At 57.1% G+C, this 18,627-nt stretch overlaps 2 protein-coding genes across 14 annotated transcripts in view; both read right to left on the bottom strand.

The window, feature by feature from the left end:
* Positions 1 to 11,292, bottom strand: part of LOC309597078 (lethal(3)malignant brain tumor-like protein 1) — a 38,970-nt gene extending 27,678 nt beyond the window's left edge. For 8 of the 13 annotated variants that reach the window (XR_014229666.1, XR_014229667.1, XR_014229668.1 and 5 more), the window contains exons 1-3: positions 10,794 to 11,292; positions 6,857 to 10,454; positions 4,306 to 6,543 (exon numbers count right to left, since the gene is read on the bottom strand). The gene's annotated coding sequence lies outside the window, so the exon portion shown is untranslated. The other 5 variants (XR_014229670.1, XR_014229673.1, XR_014229675.1 and 2 more) reach the window with 5 other exon arrangements.
* Positions 11,293 to 11,432: 140 nt separating this feature from the next.
* On the bottom strand, positions 11,433 to 15,053 carry SRSF6 (serine and arginine rich splicing factor 6). Its single transcript, XM_082326056.1, has 6 exons — positions 14,814 to 15,053; positions 14,443 to 14,591; positions 13,000 to 13,127; positions 12,561 to 12,769; positions 12,123 to 12,212; positions 11,433 to 12,002 (listed from the first exon to the last, which is right to left on the bottom strand). The coding sequence occupies exons 1-6, from the start codon at positions 14,918 to 14,920 to the stop codon at positions 11,639 to 11,641; spliced, it is 1,047 nt and encodes a 348-aa protein (XP_082182182.1). The 5' UTR covers positions 14,921 to 15,053; the 3' UTR covers positions 11,433 to 11,638.
* Positions 15,054 to 18,627: the final 3,574 nt, after the last annotated feature.

Genomic DNA, 18,627 nt, shown 5'->3' with positions numbered 1-18,627 from the left:
CAAAATTGGCTTAAAATAACTGTATTTCAAACAATATTAACATGTTTATTGGCTTTGTGGCTTCTCAGATTTTTAAATATTCCTGCAATCTGCACTAGTACACGCTGAGGGCTGCCCGGCTGGAAAGCTGAAGCCTGACAGAAAAGGCCCCGGGGGTCCTGGTGGACACCGCGCCGACCACGAGCCAGCAACCTGGGACCGTGCAGCCCGGAGCAGAGCGGGCTCGGGGGATCTCATCCGCCTGTACGAACACGCGGAGGGAGGCTGCGGAGAGGACGGAGCCAGGCTCCTCGCAGCGGCGCCCAGGGACAGGAGCAGAGGCCGTGGGCACGCACTGACACGCAGCAGGGTCCCTCTGAACATCAGGAAACACGGTTTCACCGTGGGGGTGACCGAGCCCGGCACAGGTTGCCCAGGGAGGTGGTGGAGTCTCCACCCGCGGAGACACTCAAAAGCCGCCTGGACGCGGTCCTGGGCAACCGGCCCTGGGTGGCCCTGACGGAGCAGGGGGCTGGGCAAGGTGACCTCTGGAGGTCCCTTCCAACCTCAACCAGCCTGTGATTCTGTGAATTATTTTTTCAGGAATTTCCTCAGCCCTAACAGAGAACTTCCCCATCCTTAACAGCAGCTGAGGTATGGATTACTAATTACCTCCAGTGGCAAAATTGAGTCTTTAAGAAAAAGCACCAGCTGGGATCATGCTGAAACTGCAAGTGGTACACCAGAGCACCGCAGAGACATGGTGGGCTGGGAGCTGCTCCCTCGGCTCTTCCCATCTTCTGGCATCGCCCAGGGCAGGCGTTACGAGACTGAGCGCACCGCAGAAAGTATTTGCTCCACGTACACACAGGAGCACGCTCCGTGACACCCTTCGCACAGGCGGGTGGCCCAGCGGAGAAAGGCAAACAAACACACGCGCCTCTTCCTTCCACATCTGACTTGCTTTAAACCCAGGGAGCAAGGCCTCCTCCGGAATAAGCCAGGGGCCACAAAGTCCTCCCAGGTCCTGCTGCAGCACGGGCTGAGGTTTGCAATGACCGTGGTATCTATCAACATCTCAAAACAGGAGGAAACGTCCTTCCGCGCAGTAAGAGGATGTTCATGTTGCATGTTTCAAAATAGCGAATAGATTCTGTGAAGATAAGAGATGGGAGGGAGAAGAGCAAGAGAGCAGCAAGCTGCCTTCAGCTTCAGGTTCAGACACAGCTAACAAAGCAGCGGCGCTAGGGCTGGGTGTCACCTGCTGTCCCCAGGAGTGTCACTGCCACCGGGATGAGCTCTCGGGCCTGCGGATCCGCTCAGACCCACAAAGAAGGAGCAGTTACCAGGGATCTTGCGTGCCGCCCCAAAGGCCTCCAGGTGACGCCATCCAAGCCCAAAGCGGAGGCAGCCTGAAGCCTGGGCAGCTCCGACCGGGCGCAGGTCCCCAGCCACCGCTGAGAGGCACAAAGGGGACACCCGCGTCCCACCTCCCCCTCTGCCGCCGTAAGCCCCTGCCTGCCGACGGCGCCAGCCCTGCTGCGGCATCCAGCCCCGCACAGAGTCAGGGCGTACCACAGGGTATTTTTCCACAAGTTACACTTAGAAGCAGGTGGAAACATCCAAAGAGGACTGATACATGATCCCGAAATACTTCAAAATGTCCAGTCTTTTATCTTCTTTTATAACTAGCAAAGAAATAAAGCCAGAACCTGTCCTAGACCGCGTGGAGCATCCTCCCCGTAGCCTGGGCCGTGTGTTCCGCGTCCTGCTAGGCTGGACTAACGCCCTCCATGCTGCAAGACCCTCGCGAGGACCGCAGTGGTGTCATCCTCAGGCTGCAGGACAGCCCGCGCCCACGCGGTGCTCGACAAACACCAGAAGGAACACGGTCAAGCGTCCACCCTGGAAGGGGCTGCCAACTCCCGTGTGTCCCGGAGAGGATCCCTTGGGAAAGCCAGGGAAGAGCAGTCCCGTTCCCTGTCTGCTGGACACCGCCGGATCACGCCTGGGCAGCGCCTGGCGCCACGCACACGCAGGACCAGTCAGCCCAGTGGGGCCTGCGGCCGCACCAGTACGGAACTTGTCCAAAGGAGATAAGCACCTGCACGTCCCCTTTTTTTTTTTTCATTTTTTGGCCAGATTTCCCCCGCTGTCGGGCGCAGCGGCTTGCCTTGAGGAAAAACACTTTGCTGCACGTAAACGAGTCCTGAAGGGGCCGGCGGCGGCCCCGCCGTGCCCCGGGGGCGCAGGGCGAGCAGCCCCCGGCCCGCTCCGCTCCGCCGCCCCCCGGGCCCGCCCGGCCCCGGCCCCCCGCCGCCCCCCGCCGCGGCCCGGGCCGCCCCGCCCGCCCGGGGTGGCTGTGGGTAAGCGGCGGCGATGGCGGAGCGTCCCTCCCCCGCCGGGCCCGGGGCCGCCCCGGCTGCAGGGGGCGGCGCGGAGCGGGCCCGGCCCCGCCACCCCGGCCGCGGCAGGCCCCGGCGCCGCTCGCCCGGCCGGCGGGGACACCCAAAGGCGGCCCCCGGGCCGGGCAGCGCCCGGCCGCGCTCCTTACCTCCACGGCGGGCGGGGGGGCCCGGCCAGGGCGCCGCTCCGAGCCGCAGCGGGGCTGCGCGGCCCGGCCTGCGCTGCGCAGAGCCGCCGCGGGGCTGGGCCGCCGCCGCCGCGCCCGCACGGCCCGGCCCGGGGCTGGCGGGGCTGCGAGCGGGGAGCCCGCGGCGGGAGGGGCTGGGCCGGGCCGCCGGTGAGTGCGAGCGGGAGTGCGGGAGTGCGTGCGGGAGTGCGCGCGGGAGTGCGCGCGGGGGGCGCGGGGGGCGGCGGCCGGGCAGGTGGAACAGGCGTGCACTTAATGAGCGCCGTCGCCATGGCAACCCGTGCGCTCCGCCACGCCGCAGCGTTTAATCCCGCCGCAGGATTTCGGGGAGCTGCCGGGGGGGGGGAGAGGGGTCGCCATGGCAACGCGGGGGTGGCGGGGCCCCCCCCAGGGCCGCCATCGCCCCGCTCCGCCGCCCCGGGGCCCGCGGCCGGCGCCGGTGGCCTCACGGCAAACGCCGGGCTCCGGGGCCCGGCGACCCCCGGCCTCCCCTGGCAGGGGCCGCCCCGCCCCCCGCCGCTTCCCTCACGCCCTGGATGGGACGGGGGGGGCTCGAAAGCCAGAAGCCGCTTTTTCTGTGGGTGGCTAACGTGAACCGAACCCCCTCGGAGAGCAGCCGGGGTGGCAACGCGCCCTCCTCGTCAGCAGCCCACAGGCCCCCGGGGCCAAACCAGTTGCCCGGGCCTCGTCGGGCACCGGCTGCCCCAGCGAGGCGGGGAAGGCTCTCCTCCTCCTCAGCCCTCGTGCCACCGGCTCGAAGAGTAACGGAGAGCGTGAACACGAAATCCGCGAGACCAGCGGGAAGGGAAAGGATCGCTCGGGCTGGTTCTGCGGAGGCCATGCAGGGCTTGCTCCCGCACAGCGCCGAGGAGGGCTTCCGAAGCGCTCCGGTCAACAACCGGGGCAGCTTCCCTGCCCGCGCTTCCATACTTCACGGTCACGCAAGAAGCGTGACTTTTAGACGCTTACACAACGTCCGTCCCACTTACCCGCGGAGGCGGGAGCGGACGGAGCCAAGACTGGAAGCACAGGGACCAGAACGGACAAAAGGCTGCTGGGAGCGGCCCTGGATGCGTGCGGGACTGGATGGGGAGAGGCGGCCGCCTGCCCGGCCTGCAGCCAGCTCCTGCCAGCCCCGGCCCCTGCCGGCCCCAGCTCCTGCCGGCCCCGGCCCCTGCCGTCCCCTGCCGTCCCCGGCCCCTGCCGTCCCCAGCTCCCACAGTCCCTGCCATCCCCTGCCAGTTTTTTATCGCCTTGAGTTTTGTACTCCGAAATTTTTCACACAGTAAAAAAGGCGAAGTCAAAGACCCTGATGAAGCAATTCGATCCTGAAAAACAGGAAGTCAGTAACCGTATTTCCTTTGCTGCTGCTGCCGCCTTCCGCCTTTTCAAATAAACCGTCGGCGGCACAGTATCGAAAAACATCTTCCCATATAAATCCTGGTATGCTGCAGTGGGAGGCTCAAACAGATCCGAATCGGGAGCAGAGTGAAACAACCCAGTATCCACCTTCTCCCATCAGTTCCCTGTTCCTCGTTCTGCTTGCCATAAAAAACCCCATGAATTCAGAATGATGAATTCATGGGAAACAGCTGCTTTAGGCAAAAAAGAGGAAGCATCCCTGGCTTCCCAGCGAGCACCCTGGCTGATGTCATACCAGGCCTTTTTTCCCTCCTGTGCCTCAACTTCCATTTCCACCACCCCTGTTGTAAAGCATCTTAACTTATACGTACAAACTGGGGGACGAGAGGCTGGAGAGCAGCCCCGCGGAAAGAGATCGGGGGTTTGGGCTGATGGCACGTTGAGCAGGAGCCAACAGCGTGCCCTGGCAGCCAGAAGGGCCGGCCGTGCCCTGGGGCACATCCAGCACGGCACCGCGAGCTGGCCGAGGGAGGTGGCTGGCCCACTCCGCACCGGGGCGGCCCCGCCTCGAGCGCTGCGTGCCGTTTTGGACGCCTCAATATACGAAGGACACCGAACTGCGAGAGCGTGTCCAGAGCAGGGCGACCAAGGTGGCGGAGGGTCGGGAGGGCAAGAGCTAGGAGGAGCGGCTGAGGTCCCTCCGCTCGTTCAGCCTGGAGAAGGGAAGGCTGAGGGCTGCCCTCGCCGCAGTCTGCGCCTTCCTCAAGGCGGGCAGCGGAGGGGAGGTGCTGATCTCCTCTCCCCGGCGGCCAGCGATGGGACACGAGGAAACGGGATGCGGCTGCGTCAGGGGAGGCTCAGGTTGGCCGTTAGGAAAAGGTTCTTCACCGAGAGGGCGGTCGGTCCCTGGAACGGGCTCCCGGGGACGCGGTCACGGCACCAAGCCCGTCAGAGTTCGAGGCGCGTCTGGACGACGCTCTGAGTCACACGGTTTAGTCTTGGGTCGTCCTGCGAGGAGCAGGGAGTTGGACTCGGTGATCCTTACGGGTCCCTTCCGACTCGAGATATTCTGTGGTTCTATGAACTTTTGTTTATTTAAACTGAGCTCTTAGTAATGCTTTTATTGAATTTATTCTGACACGGCTTACCAGACTCCGCCATGCCATCAATACGACTGGGCCTAACTAGTGCAGGCTGCAGCAGGGCTGTGCTTAACGAGCTGCCCTGGGCCGCATTAGGCCAGGATTTGTCCCCGCACGTTCTGCTGTTCGCAGGACGGCAGCATCTGCAGGTGGTTGTGCCCGCCGCTCCTGTCCTCGCCCACCGTTGTGTCCCACGCTCATTTGACCCCAAAGCCTGAGGGAGACCTTGCAAAACACGAAGCACCAGGAGTAAGTTCGAAGCACAAACTGGCATCCGTGGCTTTTATTCCCACTGGGCCCGTTGCTGCAATTCTGTGCCTCAGTTTCACGCTCTCGAGGGGGCTTTGGTGTCTGGAGAACCACAAAACAATTCTGGGTGTCGAACGTACGTAGGTGACACCTAAATTATGGCAAATGGTGGATTACACTTTCAGCTCGCAGAGCGGCAAGTTTTAATTGTCAGCGAATAGACCCGGACGAGGTAAGTGGAGAGGCTTCTTCAAAACCTTTCCTCCCGTCTCCCAGCTGCCGTCGGCGCTTGCTCCACGCCGGGCGGCACGCTCGTACCGGCGCTGAGCAGAACGGGCGATGCCGCCCCAGGGCCGCACCCCGCCATCGCCCCCAGCCTCCTTGCGCAGCATCACCGTCGCGCCGCTGCCATCGCGAGAGGCCGTTTGCTCTATTATTTTCCAATCCGGTTGGTGCTGAGCAAGGGTGCCGACAGCTGGCGCTGAGCAGAACGAGGAACGCAAACGCCGCGCAGGGGAAAGCTTTTTGCCCTCTACCCATTTCTAGGAGAAACGTTGCTCTTCGGCTGGCAGATCAACTGGGTGCATCTGTACGTCGTGGTTACGCCAAGCAGGTGAGACGTGATCTATTTAACACCGACCGACTTCATGGCACTAACTCACTCACATTTACAGGGCAATGCTGGTCCGGGAGCGGCACACACCGGTCGTGACTCTGCCCAGGTCATTCCCCGCGCAGCTCCGTCCACGGGACAGCGCGGGCTGCATCTCCCGTCACCTCCAGCCCTGGCGTCACCGCAGAGCTTTCCCTCCACCATTGGACCAAAATCACTGCACTCAGTTCTTGCCCACAGGCAAAACATTGGAGCAAAACTTAAGCTTTTGCTTCTAAAATGAGTAAAAATACTGATTTTTATAAATGAGTATTTGAGATATTCTATATCAAAGCAGACCACCCTGCAGAAGTCACTTTCTGTGAACAAGAGGAAGGGGATGAAGCCCTTGAGTCAGAGAATCACCCAGAATCGTGTCCAAAACTTGAGTATTAGCACGAACTGTTGTGAAGTACGTCCCGAAGCACGCATGAGCTGTAGACGCCCTCCTGTTGCCACTGCTTTGTCGAGGTACGGATCACACCGACTGCTGCGAGCCGTTCCCTCTTGTACAGCAGAGCACCCGCGTTCACCCAGCCGACTCGACACGTTGCTGGCAGGTGTAGCTAAAAGGGTAGGAGGTTATGAGCCACTTCAGGGCAGTTTAATTCAATTTTTTATTGGATTATGAAACAACTCAGACTTCCCCTCCGACATCTACATACACATTTAGCAAAAATAATAATGCGTGGAGAAGCTTTGAGCCCACGTTCTGCTGTTTGACCCCTTCCACCTAACCACAAAACAGAAGGTGGGGGAAAGGGCTGGTCACAACGTTAACAGATACCGTTACGATCCCAAGAACAGAGGGTTAAAATTCTTGAACCGTTAATAGGCGCCACTACGCAAAGCAAGATTTGTATTGGTTTTGCCTCTCACCTTTTAAAGTAACGCACTCCTGGTCCCATTAAAGAGACATTACCGAGCGCACGACGAACGCAGCGAGGGTCTGCTAATGTGTTGCAGAACTTCGCCCTCTGGTCATCAACATTTGCACTACGCGTCTTTCAAATGACCGCAGCGCGCTGCAGCGTCCCTCCAGGACACACCGAACGGCAGCTCAGCTCAACTTTCGGGATTTCCAGGCTCCTGAGCCAAACTCCTGCTTCCCCAGCTTTTGCTCTTTGACGTACGTAACCGCTCCGGGGATGCTACGGGGGTGTTACAGCGCCAACCCGAACGACGTTTCAGTAGGAATCGGAAACAGTTCAAATTATTCCTCATGTGAATAATAAATCCAGCGATCAGTTTTAAATGCCCCTCCCCGCTGCTCACGCAAGGGCGGTTACGATCTTGTTTGGGACAGAGTGACCTCCCAGTTGTAAACAGACTCTAAAACCACACGATTTAGAGGCAGAAACGTTATCGTAGGAAAACGGAGCATCCCCTGTTCTGGCCACTCACAGTTTCGCTCTAAGCACAGCGATATTGCTGGGCGAGATACTTATTTTGGTGTACGTCAAAGGCAAAAGTTGTGCTCCTCCTTACAGCAAGCCAACGTACCGCAGCGGTTTTCTCTTCGCGATGCAAACAGCCATTTCAAAGGGTACGTTTTGTGACAGCACGTTTCAAATCCTCTCGTTCTTAGCCCATCTCCTGCTCTTTTTTAAGCAGTGATTTCGGAACACTCGGCATGAAACGGGCCCGTACGCCTGCCTAGTAAAGCAGGCTGCCTTCTTTCTCAGGGCGGCACGGGGACTCGCTGAAGCAGAACCACTCGCGTGGACTGGAACGGCAGCGTTCCCAGCTTCGGACAATCCCGCGCTGCGAGTGCGAAGGCTCGGGTGAGCCCGTCTGGGCTTCGGCATCATTCCCGGGATCCTCACTGGCTTTGGGGACAACCACGTTCCCTTCCTCGCCAGCCGGGTGCTCACCGAGGTGCCCGAACCCCACGGCGCTACCTCATTCCATGCTTCAGGCTGGCGTCCCTCGCCTGCCTGCGTCAGGAATAATCCCTTTTTGCAGCTCGCTTCCTGGCCAGACCGGGCGCGTTAGGGGCTTGTTCTCTTTAGAAGCCAAGGCACCGAAGAAAACTCCTTTCCGAGCTGGGACAAGGAATTCCCTTTTACGACCTCCTGACAGGGGCAGTCACGGAGATCAAGTTCAAAGCACGCAGGTGAGGGCTCACCCAGAAACTCCGAGCAAGAATGAATTTTGTTTAATACCAGATTTCCCCATTTGTGCGCGACAGCCAGCGCCGATCGGGTCGCCGATTGAAGGGCAGAACTTGCATTTAGGTCGAACACCAAACTACAGGGAGGGACGCTTTTCCAAACACGGGAAAAGGCTAGGAACAGACTCCAAACCGCCCCAGATTCAAAGTTTCTTTTTTTTTTTTTTAATGGCAGAGTGTTGGTTTCTCCTTCACAATTTGCTGTAGGTCCCTAACGTTTTAAGTCAATCCTGCACTCCGCATCTGACGAGAGGGCATGTTTCTCTTTTGTCTTTTTAAGAACAAATTTATATTGGTTATACCAAATGCAGGAAAAAAGAGAGTCAGGATGCCCAGTGCTAACGCACATCCCTGGGAAGATGGCTCCGGTTAGGTTAAAAACAGATATGAGCAACGCCAGACGGTTTTGCCATCGCCTATCGCTCCTGCTGCAGGCCAATGCAAAGCACGCACTACAGCTGCAAAACGCAGCGAGCACGGAGGCTTTCCACCGTCTTTTACTCTCCTACGAAGTTTAAGACCTTTATCCAAACCGCGCTTTTGCAACACCTAGGAGAGATCTCGGAAATAATCACGCTTGCGATTGCAAACACGCGCCAGACCGAGTCTTCCGCTCCTACAGAAGAGGGTGCTGGCGGGGCCAGGGGGATCACGGCGTTTGGGTTCTGTCGGTGGGTTCCTCACAGAGTTATCGCAAACCTTGCACCGAACTGCACCGGTGCGCGATCCGGCACTGCCAAAATCCTCCTCGCTTTCCAGAGGAAACAAACCCAGAAGGATGCGAGTCCTGCCAAGGAATCCCGGCTTCCTTTGCACGGCAGAGGGCCGTTTCTCTTTTGCACGGCAGCCAAGGGAGGCAGCCTGTGGGGCTCCGGGAACAGAAAAAGAAATCCTCGCTATTTAAAGTTGGTTAAATCCAGTCCAGGCCCTCCCTGTAAGTAATTCATGAATAAAGATGACTTCAAACATAACTGTTATCATAACCACCTCATTGCAGAAAGCCGAAAATCTGGTTGGTAAAAGCCAGTTACGCATCGTTAACGAAGACCGGGCTGCTAACGGCTACCGCAAGGCCCAGCCGTTCTCATGGCACTGGAAATCAGTTTTGGGAAGAAGCTGTGACTGCTACCTACAAGCACGTGCAAAAAAGTAATTGTTAACATGTTTTACTACCACAAAGACACAGAGAGAGAGTGAAAATACGCATATACGCCTTTTTATCTACCAAGCTCAACTCTTGTTTTGAGCGACCCCCGGAGGCCAACCCAAGAGGAGCCGTTCTCCGTGAAGTCTGACCTCCTCCAAGCTCTGCATAAATAAAATCGAGGGCACGTAACGCTTTTGTGTCGACAAGGGAGGTAAATATTCCCACAAGTGTGGCTTGGGGCTGTAAACCTGCAGGCAACTCCTCTCGCACAGTCCGACTTCTGTGGCAAGTCCCCAGCGCTCCCCGCCATTGGGAATCCGACGGGGCGAAGGCGTCACCTGCAGCCGTCACAACGGCAGCGTGCCGTCCCGCTAGCCGCTAACGCTAAAGGACGCCGTCGTAAAACAGCTTCAATTTTTAGAAAAAAATTACTTATCACAAATTAACTCAACACAGGAGTCGCCTCGTTCCGAGCGCAGAGGAGGAACCTGCAGGACGAACTGCGCTCCGCAGAAGCATGGATTCAGTCGTGCCAGAAATACCTGCACGCCGCCACGGTTACAGGAGCGATCCCGGGAAGCTTGGCTGGGCAGCTCAACGCCAGCCAAGCATGGAAAAGTGGGATTCAACAGCAGGGAAAGCGTACAATTACCACAGTAACCGGATCTTACGGCGGCAGAAGCCACGTGATCCCTCCCGTTCGGGTTCCGTTAGGAACGCCAGCTTATCGGGCACAACTGACCTGACTCATCCCAGGATCCCTTGCCCTAGCACAGCTACTCGCACGCAACAGGGAAACGCTCCCGCGCTCCAGGCATCATCGGGAAATGGGAAGGAACCGAATATTCATTTTCAAGAGAACCGTTCAGATCATAAAGCAATTCCAGGAGAGAAAAGCTGGCATCACGTCGCGCTTGAACACGCGCTCGCGGCGTCCTCCTCGTGCCCGATGCAGCGCCTCCGAGCAGAGGTGCTGCGTTCACGCCCAAGGACGGACAACGCGCAGGGCTGCGCGCCGCTGGCCTCACGCGCGAAGCCGCGCGCGTTCCAAGGGCTCCCGAGTCTCCTGCTACAACAAAGAGGCGACTCCAGCAGAAGAGGCAGGCAGGATGGACTGCGCTTTCCCCAGCAGGAGGCAGAAAAAGAATCCCATCACACTGCAACGAACACAGGAGTCTGAGTCACCAATTTAATTTTATACAAGTCAAACTACACGTTGTATAAAGAGTACAAGGCAGTTCTAATGTTCGCTATTGCATGTTACAAAAATCAATTTAGCTATAAAGGGGAATTTTTGGGATGAGTCCTATTCCACAATTTAAGTGAATTGGCAACTGTGGTTTAGCAAAGCCTTTGTTAAGACTAGAACTCTAGCTCAAAGAGATTACATTTCCAACAAAGTCCAGACTTACACACAACAGGATTATAGTTCTCCTAGTCTGAAGCAAAATGTTAACATAAATGAGTCAAAAGGGAGGGAAGACACTTTTATTTACCTAGTTTTCATCTCCAATAGGTATTTAGAGGCTGACAAACCATACAAGATACTGGTGACTTGGACCACATCCAAGAGACACGTTAGTGTCCGACGACTGAGTGACACTTGATATTCAAGCAAAGAAAAGTCAGAAAGCTTCCATCCTTTCAAGTTTGAAACGTAGCATTTTTCAGCAATACTGTACGATACAGGCTCCCGAGTACCTTTATTCCCTTTAATACAGTCACAGTATGGGGCAGAGCGTTCTTTTGGCAAGTTAAGATGCAAGACAAATGCTCCAACTCGAGTTTATTGCTGGTCTAAAAATCTTGGTAGCACTGTTACGGGTTTATATAGTTTGCAGCCTGCTTCCAGAAATTAAGGTAAACCAGAGAATTATCTGACCTGCCCAGCAAGGCAATCCTGCCTTTGGTAGCAAGCTGGAACCTATGAAGCTAATGACAGCCATAGTTCTAAAACCCTCAAAAAAATAGGAAAAAAAAAAAAAGAGATACTTTCAAAGAAGCCCAGATTTAAGCCTGTTTATATTCAGTTTATTTTTAATATAAAAACCACTTTGCACTTAAGAGTAGTTAAGTTACTCCCGTGGAAATGCTATAAAATCAAACTTTTAGCTGAATTTCTACAAAAGGGGGACTTTTCCTGCTTTGTACCACCATCCGATCTGGTATTTTCAAATTTGGGATACAAATTAAACCTTTATGCCTCATTACTTAGTTCTTAGGCCATTCACTCCTGCAAGAGAAAAAAACCCAACTTCTGAAGTACTAACATAACACTAATGGCCTGACAGGTAGGAAAATGTTCCGTAATAGTGTGCAATGCAAGAGGAGAGTTCTAGTCTTAATCTCTTGAACTAGATCTTGATCGTGAGCGAGATTTTGAACGAGATCTGGAGCGGGACCTCGACGCAGCTCTTTTGGGTGGCGACTCTGAACGAGCCTTGGCAGACGGCTGCTGCTGCGGAGAGTTGGAACGAGACCTACTCCTTGACCTGGACTTAGACTTAGCATCTCCTTTCCCATTTTCTTTGGGAGATCGAGACCTGGACCTGGATCTGGACCGCGACTTCTCCGACTTCTCCTTGGATCTGCTGTGAGAGCGTGAACCCCTGTCGGACTTGGGTTTCGATTTGCTCTTTGATCTAGACTTCCTGCTTTTAGATCTGGAACGTGAGCGGTCTTTGCTTCGTGACCTGGATTTAGATCTTGCAAAAAGAGACAAGAGTTTATTCCGCGTGAACTGAAGCGTACTTACAGCAGTTGTAAATATCTACCGATCGGTACATAGTGATTCCTGTGCGGGCAGAAGACAACGTATCACTTACCGCGAACGGCTTTTGGAGACGCTACGGGACCTGCTGCGGCTGCTCCTACTTCTACGACTTCTGCTTCTAGACCGTCTTCTGGATCGCGACCTAGAAACATTTACAGTGCAATTTGTCCCTTATTCTTTTGCCCGGTGTGCCCCGCTAGGCCACCTAACCGAGAAAAGCTGCCAAAGAACTTCTCAAAACCAAGCACGGCCACATCAAGACGTACTGTTAGTCCGCCTAGATTCGCTATACGGACAATGAATTCCATCTGATGTGAAAAACCCTCCGACCTGGCTTTGCTGTGTTATGTAAAATAATTCCTCCTATGTTCTCAGGCATCACCCTCTTCCTGAAATACCAAGGGAAGGCAACTATCGCAGGCAGGGGTACCTGTACCCCTTCTCGGCATAAGCAGCCTTGATGCAGAGGCGGGCGCGTCCCCAAAGTTACCTTGACCTGCTGCCAGAGTAAGATCGCCTGTGGCTCGACCGCGGCTTGTCTTCAACCAGCCTGATCTTCCTTCCGTTGATCTCTGTGCCATCCAGCTTGTCCAGGGCACGCTTCATGTCCGAGTAAGAGCGGAACTCAATCACCCCTTCGTTCGTACGTTCTTTGTGAGCATCTGCGTAGGTCACCTCACCAGCTTGCCTCATGAAATCCTTCAGGGAGTAGACGCAGAGTTATACAACCGTTCCACACGCTTACGCTCTGCAACCGCGCTGGCTAAGACAAGTCTGAGCAGACGCGAGCCGCGTTAATCGCGTGTAAACATCCACGCAGAAGCGCTTCTCAATTACTTCTACCCAAATCAAAATGAACATGGATATTAAAGGAAGCTACTGCTTCCTGCTAGTCGCAACAGGCTCCGCGATGGAACGTTAATACGTACTTTCAAATCCTGCCAACTACAGCGACTGGACAGGTTTTCAACAATCAGTCTGTACTCTGTACGAACGGGCGGTCCGTATTTATCTCTTCCAGATTGTCTCCGACTGCTATATCCGCCACCACCCCCACCTTGATTGTACAAAGAAATAAAGTTATATCGTCTCCCGGCATGAAGGAAACTAAATGTTCTGAAAAAGTTAGTTAAACAGTTATATTTACTGGAGTAGGACTTTATTTCGCTAAGCCTCCAATAAACTTTGCAATTTTGCCATGATCTATATTAATGGCAAATCAAACAGACTAAAATCCTACAAGTCTGTGCTCCTAAGATCTGTTAGAGAGTGACTGCTCCTTATTAGATTCACCTTGCTAAGTTTTATTTTACAGAACATTGTAAAATATAAAACTTAACTGATTACATGCATTTCTACATTTTACAAAAACGTTTACTAGTTACACTAAGTACTTACATCACAGTATGAGGTTTTTGGTGGTGGTTTGGCCACAAAACACGCAAGGTAACAGTCACCTAGTTCAGTTTAACCAGTTTTGTCTAACCCTTGGAATCCTCACCATCACCCTGCGTCTAATGGCAAAAGGCTGCTGTCGTCATGGCTTCCGGTAAGGTCAGCCAAAGGGTCATAGGGCAAGGGTCACACAATGTATGGAAAAGCCATGGCCAATCAGGAAAGGCAGTCATCTTAGCCTCAGTGGACACAGCCTCAGCCCCACTGGTCACTTTTAAATTGAAACATCAAGGACTTGTTAAAAAGTTTGAATTGAACATGCAACAATTTTAAACAACATACATTTGATTCTTTTTAAAAAGACAGATACCCGCCCCCCCCAACACCAAGCTGCTAGAGATTACTGAAAGATGGACCTTAGTACTTCGAGTTACGGTACTAGGCCAGTTAAGTTCTATACAGCTCAGCTGAAGAAGCCGTACGAGCCAGCTGAACAGCGAAATATTTACAATATCCCCCACTTAGCGCCACAGATTGCTGCTCGAAAACCTCCCCCCGCCCCTTCCATCCATTCAACCGAAGCATTCGCGTGAAAGTTCACAGCTGAGTGCTTCTCCCCCAATTATGCAACGGCATTTATTCATTAACGTCAGTGATGCAACACCACTGTTTCATCTAAACGCTCCCGAGAAGACCGGGGCCCTTAAATTAGCAGAACAGATCCTTTCTAATTAACACGAAACCCTTTCTAGAAGGCCACAGTTCTGCGGCCAGAGCTGCTCCGCACGCCTGCCCCCCCCGGCTCCTCGGGGGGTGGCTGGGCGCAAGGCCGGGGCCCGCAGAGCCGCCCGCGGCCGGCCGTGCCCCAGCCACCCCCCCCCGCCCCGCCGCCCCCGGGACTCGGCCCCGTCCGCTCCGTCACCCCCGGCCCAGCCGCCTCCCCCCGCAGCCCCGCAGCAAGACGGGCCCCTACTCACTGCGACTACTGTAGCTGTACCCGTCCCTGTCGCGGCGGGGGCCGCGGGCGTGCTCCACGATCACGCGTTCCCCGCACAGATCCTTGCCGTTCAGCTCGTAAACGGCATCGTCGGCGTCTCGGGAGTCCTCGAACTCCACGAAGCCGTAACTGCGGGGAGAAGATCGGCGCGGTCAGGCGCGGCCGGGACAAAGGCGGCGGCCCCGCCGCAGCGCCCCCGCTCCCCCCGCGCCGCCGCCATCTTGGGCCGGGCGCCACGCGGCAGCGCGCGCGGGAGCGGCCGCCAACATGGGGGCGGCAGCGGGGCGATCGGCCCGCGGCGGGGGGGGGGGGGGGGGGGGGCGGGAGCCTCGGCCGCGGGACGGCGCTCACCCGTTTTTGAGGTCGACCTCGAGCAGGCGGCCATAGCCGCTGAAGAAGCGCTGGATGTCCTTCTCCCGGACGTGGTAGCTCAGGCGGCCGATGTAGACGCGCGGCATGGCGGAGGGGAGGGGGAGAGGAGGAGGAGAGAGGGAGAGGGAGGAAGAGAGAGAGGAGAGCGGAGAGCGGCCAGGGGCGCGGTCGCTGCCAGCCGCGCTCGCCGCGGCCGGGCCCGCTCCGCTCCGCAGCACAATGGCGCCCGCCGCGCGCCGCCGCTTTTATAGCGGGGGGCGGGGCCCGCTGCGGACGTTACGCGCGAGCCGGGAGGGGACGGGGGAGCGCGGCGCCGACGTCACCACGCGCCCGCGCGCGGGCGGCGGCGGGGGGGAGCCGGGCGCGTGCGCGGAGCCCCCGCGCCCGCGCTGCGCATGCGGCGGGCGCTGGCGGGCTGCGGCGGGCGGTGCCGCCGCTCTGCGCGTGCGCAAGGGCGCCGCCCGCGGGCCGGGGGGACCGGGCCCCGCCCGCCGGGAGCCGCGGAATGGCGGCGGGGGGAGGGGCCCCCGGGAGCGTCGCGTCCGGCCGTCAGCGGCCTGGGCACCGCCGCCGCCTCCCCGGCACCGCACCCAGGCCTCCGTGAGCGCTCCCAGGGGCCCTGGTTGCACCCCTGCCCTGGGCAGCCTGGGCCAGGCCCTGACAGCCCTTTGGGGGAAGAAGTTTTCCCTAATACCCAACCCAACCCTGCCCTGGCGCAGCTTGAGGCCGTTCCCTCTCGTCCCATCGCTTGTTCCTGGGGAGCAGAGACCGACCCCCCCGGCTCCAGCCTCCTTTCAGGCCGTTGCAGAGAGCGATGAGGGCTCCCCTCAGCCTCCTCTTCTCCAGGCTGAGCCCCCCCAGCTCCCCCAGCCGCCCCTCCCCAGCCTTGTGCTCCAGCCCCTGCCCCAGCCTCGCTGCCCTGCTCTGGCCACGCTCCAGCCCCTCCATGGCCGCCTTGGGGTGCGGGGCCCAGCGCTGAGCACAGCATTCGAGGGGCGGCCTCACCAGTGCCCAGCGCAGGGGCACCATCACCTCCCTGCTCCTGCTGGCCACACCGTTCCTGATACAAGCCAGGGTGCCATTGGCCCTCTTGGCCACCTGGGCACCCTGCTGGCTCATGTCCAGCGGCTGTCGACCAGCACCCCCAGGCCCTTTCCCGCCGGGCAGCTCCCAGCCGCTCCTCCCCACGCCTGCAGCGGTGCCTGGGGTTGCTGTGCCCCCAGGGCAGGACCCGGCCCTGAGCCTTGCTGCCCCTCACCCCGTGGCCTGGGCCCATGGCTCCAGCCTGGCCAGGGCCCTCTGCAGAGCCTCCTGCCCCCCAGCAGATCAACGCTCCCGCCCGACTGGGTGTCATTGCTGAGGCGGACGCCACCCTCGCCACCCCCCAGCCCTGTTCCGGAGCAGCCCCTCGGCCGCAGCCTGCCGCCCGGCTTTGCCTGTCTGCCCCGACTGGGCCCGCTTCACCCAGGACCGCCTGACGGCTGGACGGGACCGGGCGACAGGGAGGGCGGGTGGCCTGGCCGGGGCAGCGTGCCTGGAGCCATGTGCCGTGCCCCGGGGTCAGTGGGAGCAAAGCCCCGGGCCGCAGGGCTCCCCTCCGGCCTCCCTTGGTGCCGGGCGGGCCCCCCGCGGGCTGGGACAGCCGGAGAGCGCCGGCCGCGGGGTGCCGGGCAGGGTTACGTGGGAGCAACCCCCAGCACCAGCCCGGAGTTACCGGGCTCTGTGTCCTGGTTTCCCTTTAATAGATGTTCTGCATTGGAAAAATTCTCCCAATAAACCCACTTTCAGTTTGCTGGGCCTTCCATTGCAATACTATTCCATAGTGCATGCTATGATTTGTATATTTGACGCAAACTACATATTATATTCCAATACATATAACATTTTTATCTTGTATACTATGCAATTCAAATATTTAAGGGGAAAAGGCCCCATTTACTCCTACTCCTGGGTTTTTCCTGGCTGCGTGAAAAGCAGCTGGTGTTCAGCGGGTGCTCCAGTGCTGTGAGCACCGCGGCAGCAACGCGCCCACCGAGACGCCAGGACCGCCCGCCGTTCGCAGGACCTCGCCCGGAGTTAATCCCTAACGAGCGACTCCTGAGTTTGAGTTAAAGACGTGGGGGAAATCGCTTGAGCCTCCGTTTTTTCTCATTTAATAAAAGCTAGATTCATAGAGCACAACAGACGACCAGTGGCCTCTTCCTCTTCCATTACAGTGGACTTGGAAGATTTCATGAGTTCAGTGTTTTCTGTCTGCTTTAGACCACCTTACGCAGATAAGTCACTAATTTACAGGCCTGCTGTAATTTTTTCATAGAACACCACCAGGAGATATTCTGACGTGTGGGTAAATTTAACCATTAGCCAGGCTGTAGCGTTCATCAGCTCTGTGTAGAGAATTCAAACGGCTTTTTTTCAGTCCTGAATAGCCCGGCACAGAGGGGAGCGGCACAAGATACGCTGCACCTTGCCCTGAGCCTACTGAAATACAAGCTGTCCTGGAAGAGCTGGGACGTATCTGACACTCGTGGTCTTCAGCTTTCAGTTGTTCTGCTTAGAGAAGCAGCTCTGAAGCACCAGGGCTTTCTCAGAAATGAGAAGGATTATAGCCATTTATTGCTAAAACGTGATCGTATCGCTGAGCCTCTCCCACGGACAGCAACAGCCTTGCATTGAGCGTTGTACACACAGAACCGAAGGACGGCTTCTCCTACCAAAAACTTTCAATATAAAAAAATCCATTTGTTTAAGCCATTTGTGTCTTCTTTGAGATAACCGCGGGTTATAACGTCTGATCATAAAGGGCCGCTCCCCACTGCAGCTGTATTGCGTTCTTTTCCACTCCTGTTCTCATAGGAGGATAACGATTCACCGGCCCAAATTTTAAAAACCTTGGATACGAGCATTCTCCTGAAGTTGTCTGTGCTGGCAGCTACGGAGTAGGAGAGCTGCGTGCTCAGACTCGCTGGAAACAACCCAATTCGATAGCTCTTGCTGAAACGTCCTGTGCTGGGTTGAAGATAGCGCGTAAGCCTGTGCTGAAGTTCAAGGATAAGAAGGAACGCTAAGCCTCTTCTTAAGGGCTTCCCTGCAAGTGGTTGCTCTTCAGGATCAGAGCCTTAAATAACGGCCTTTCCTGAAGGATCCGCACTTCTGTACTTTCCTCACAGCACATACAAGCTGCTGACGCTCATTTCAGCCGCTGCCTCAGTATAAGGAATTTCTTTCCCCCTTCCAACAGGAAAAGAGGAATTCTTCATGAGAAAAGCGCTGTCCGTGCGTGCTCTGAGCTCCGAGACCTCAGCTGGCGTTTGTATCACTGCCTTTTCTTGAGAGAATATCCCCACGCGGTGCCCTAGAAATGGGTGAAAACAGCCTGCTCAGCGCAGAGCCGGGTGGGGCAGGAACGAGCACGGGCAGCCCCTGCCCTTTCTGGCCTGTTTTTATGCGTGGAAGGAACGGAGCTTGGGACCTACCCATCCTGAGCGCTGGGACGTCAAGCAGCAGCAAGCAAAAGCACAGGAGTGAGTTGGTCCTCCTGTAAGGAGACAGACAGACAGACAGACCCACTGCCAAAAGCAACATCAGGTTGGGGGGAAAAAAAGCAACACAGCAGCGGAGAAGAGAGAGGGGTCGGGAAAGGGACGCGTGGCACCAGGGCTGCATTCGCTGGCTCACGGGGGTGTCTCGGGAGGGCCAGGAGAGGCAGTTGCCCGATTCTGTCTCTGCTGGGTCCGGCTCGTCGCTAGCGCAGCCCGGCCTGCCGACGAGGCCAGCAGAGCCGCTGGGCCCG

This window comes from Platalea leucorodia (assembly GCF_965183815.1).
Source record: "Platalea leucorodia genome assembly, chromosome: 13".
Taxonomy (NCBI): domain Eukaryota; kingdom Metazoa; phylum Chordata; class Aves; order Pelecaniformes; family Threskiornithidae; genus Platalea; species Platalea leucorodia.
Note: the sequence above shows the minus strand (reverse complement) of the source record. Positions and strands in the feature narration are given on the sequence as shown.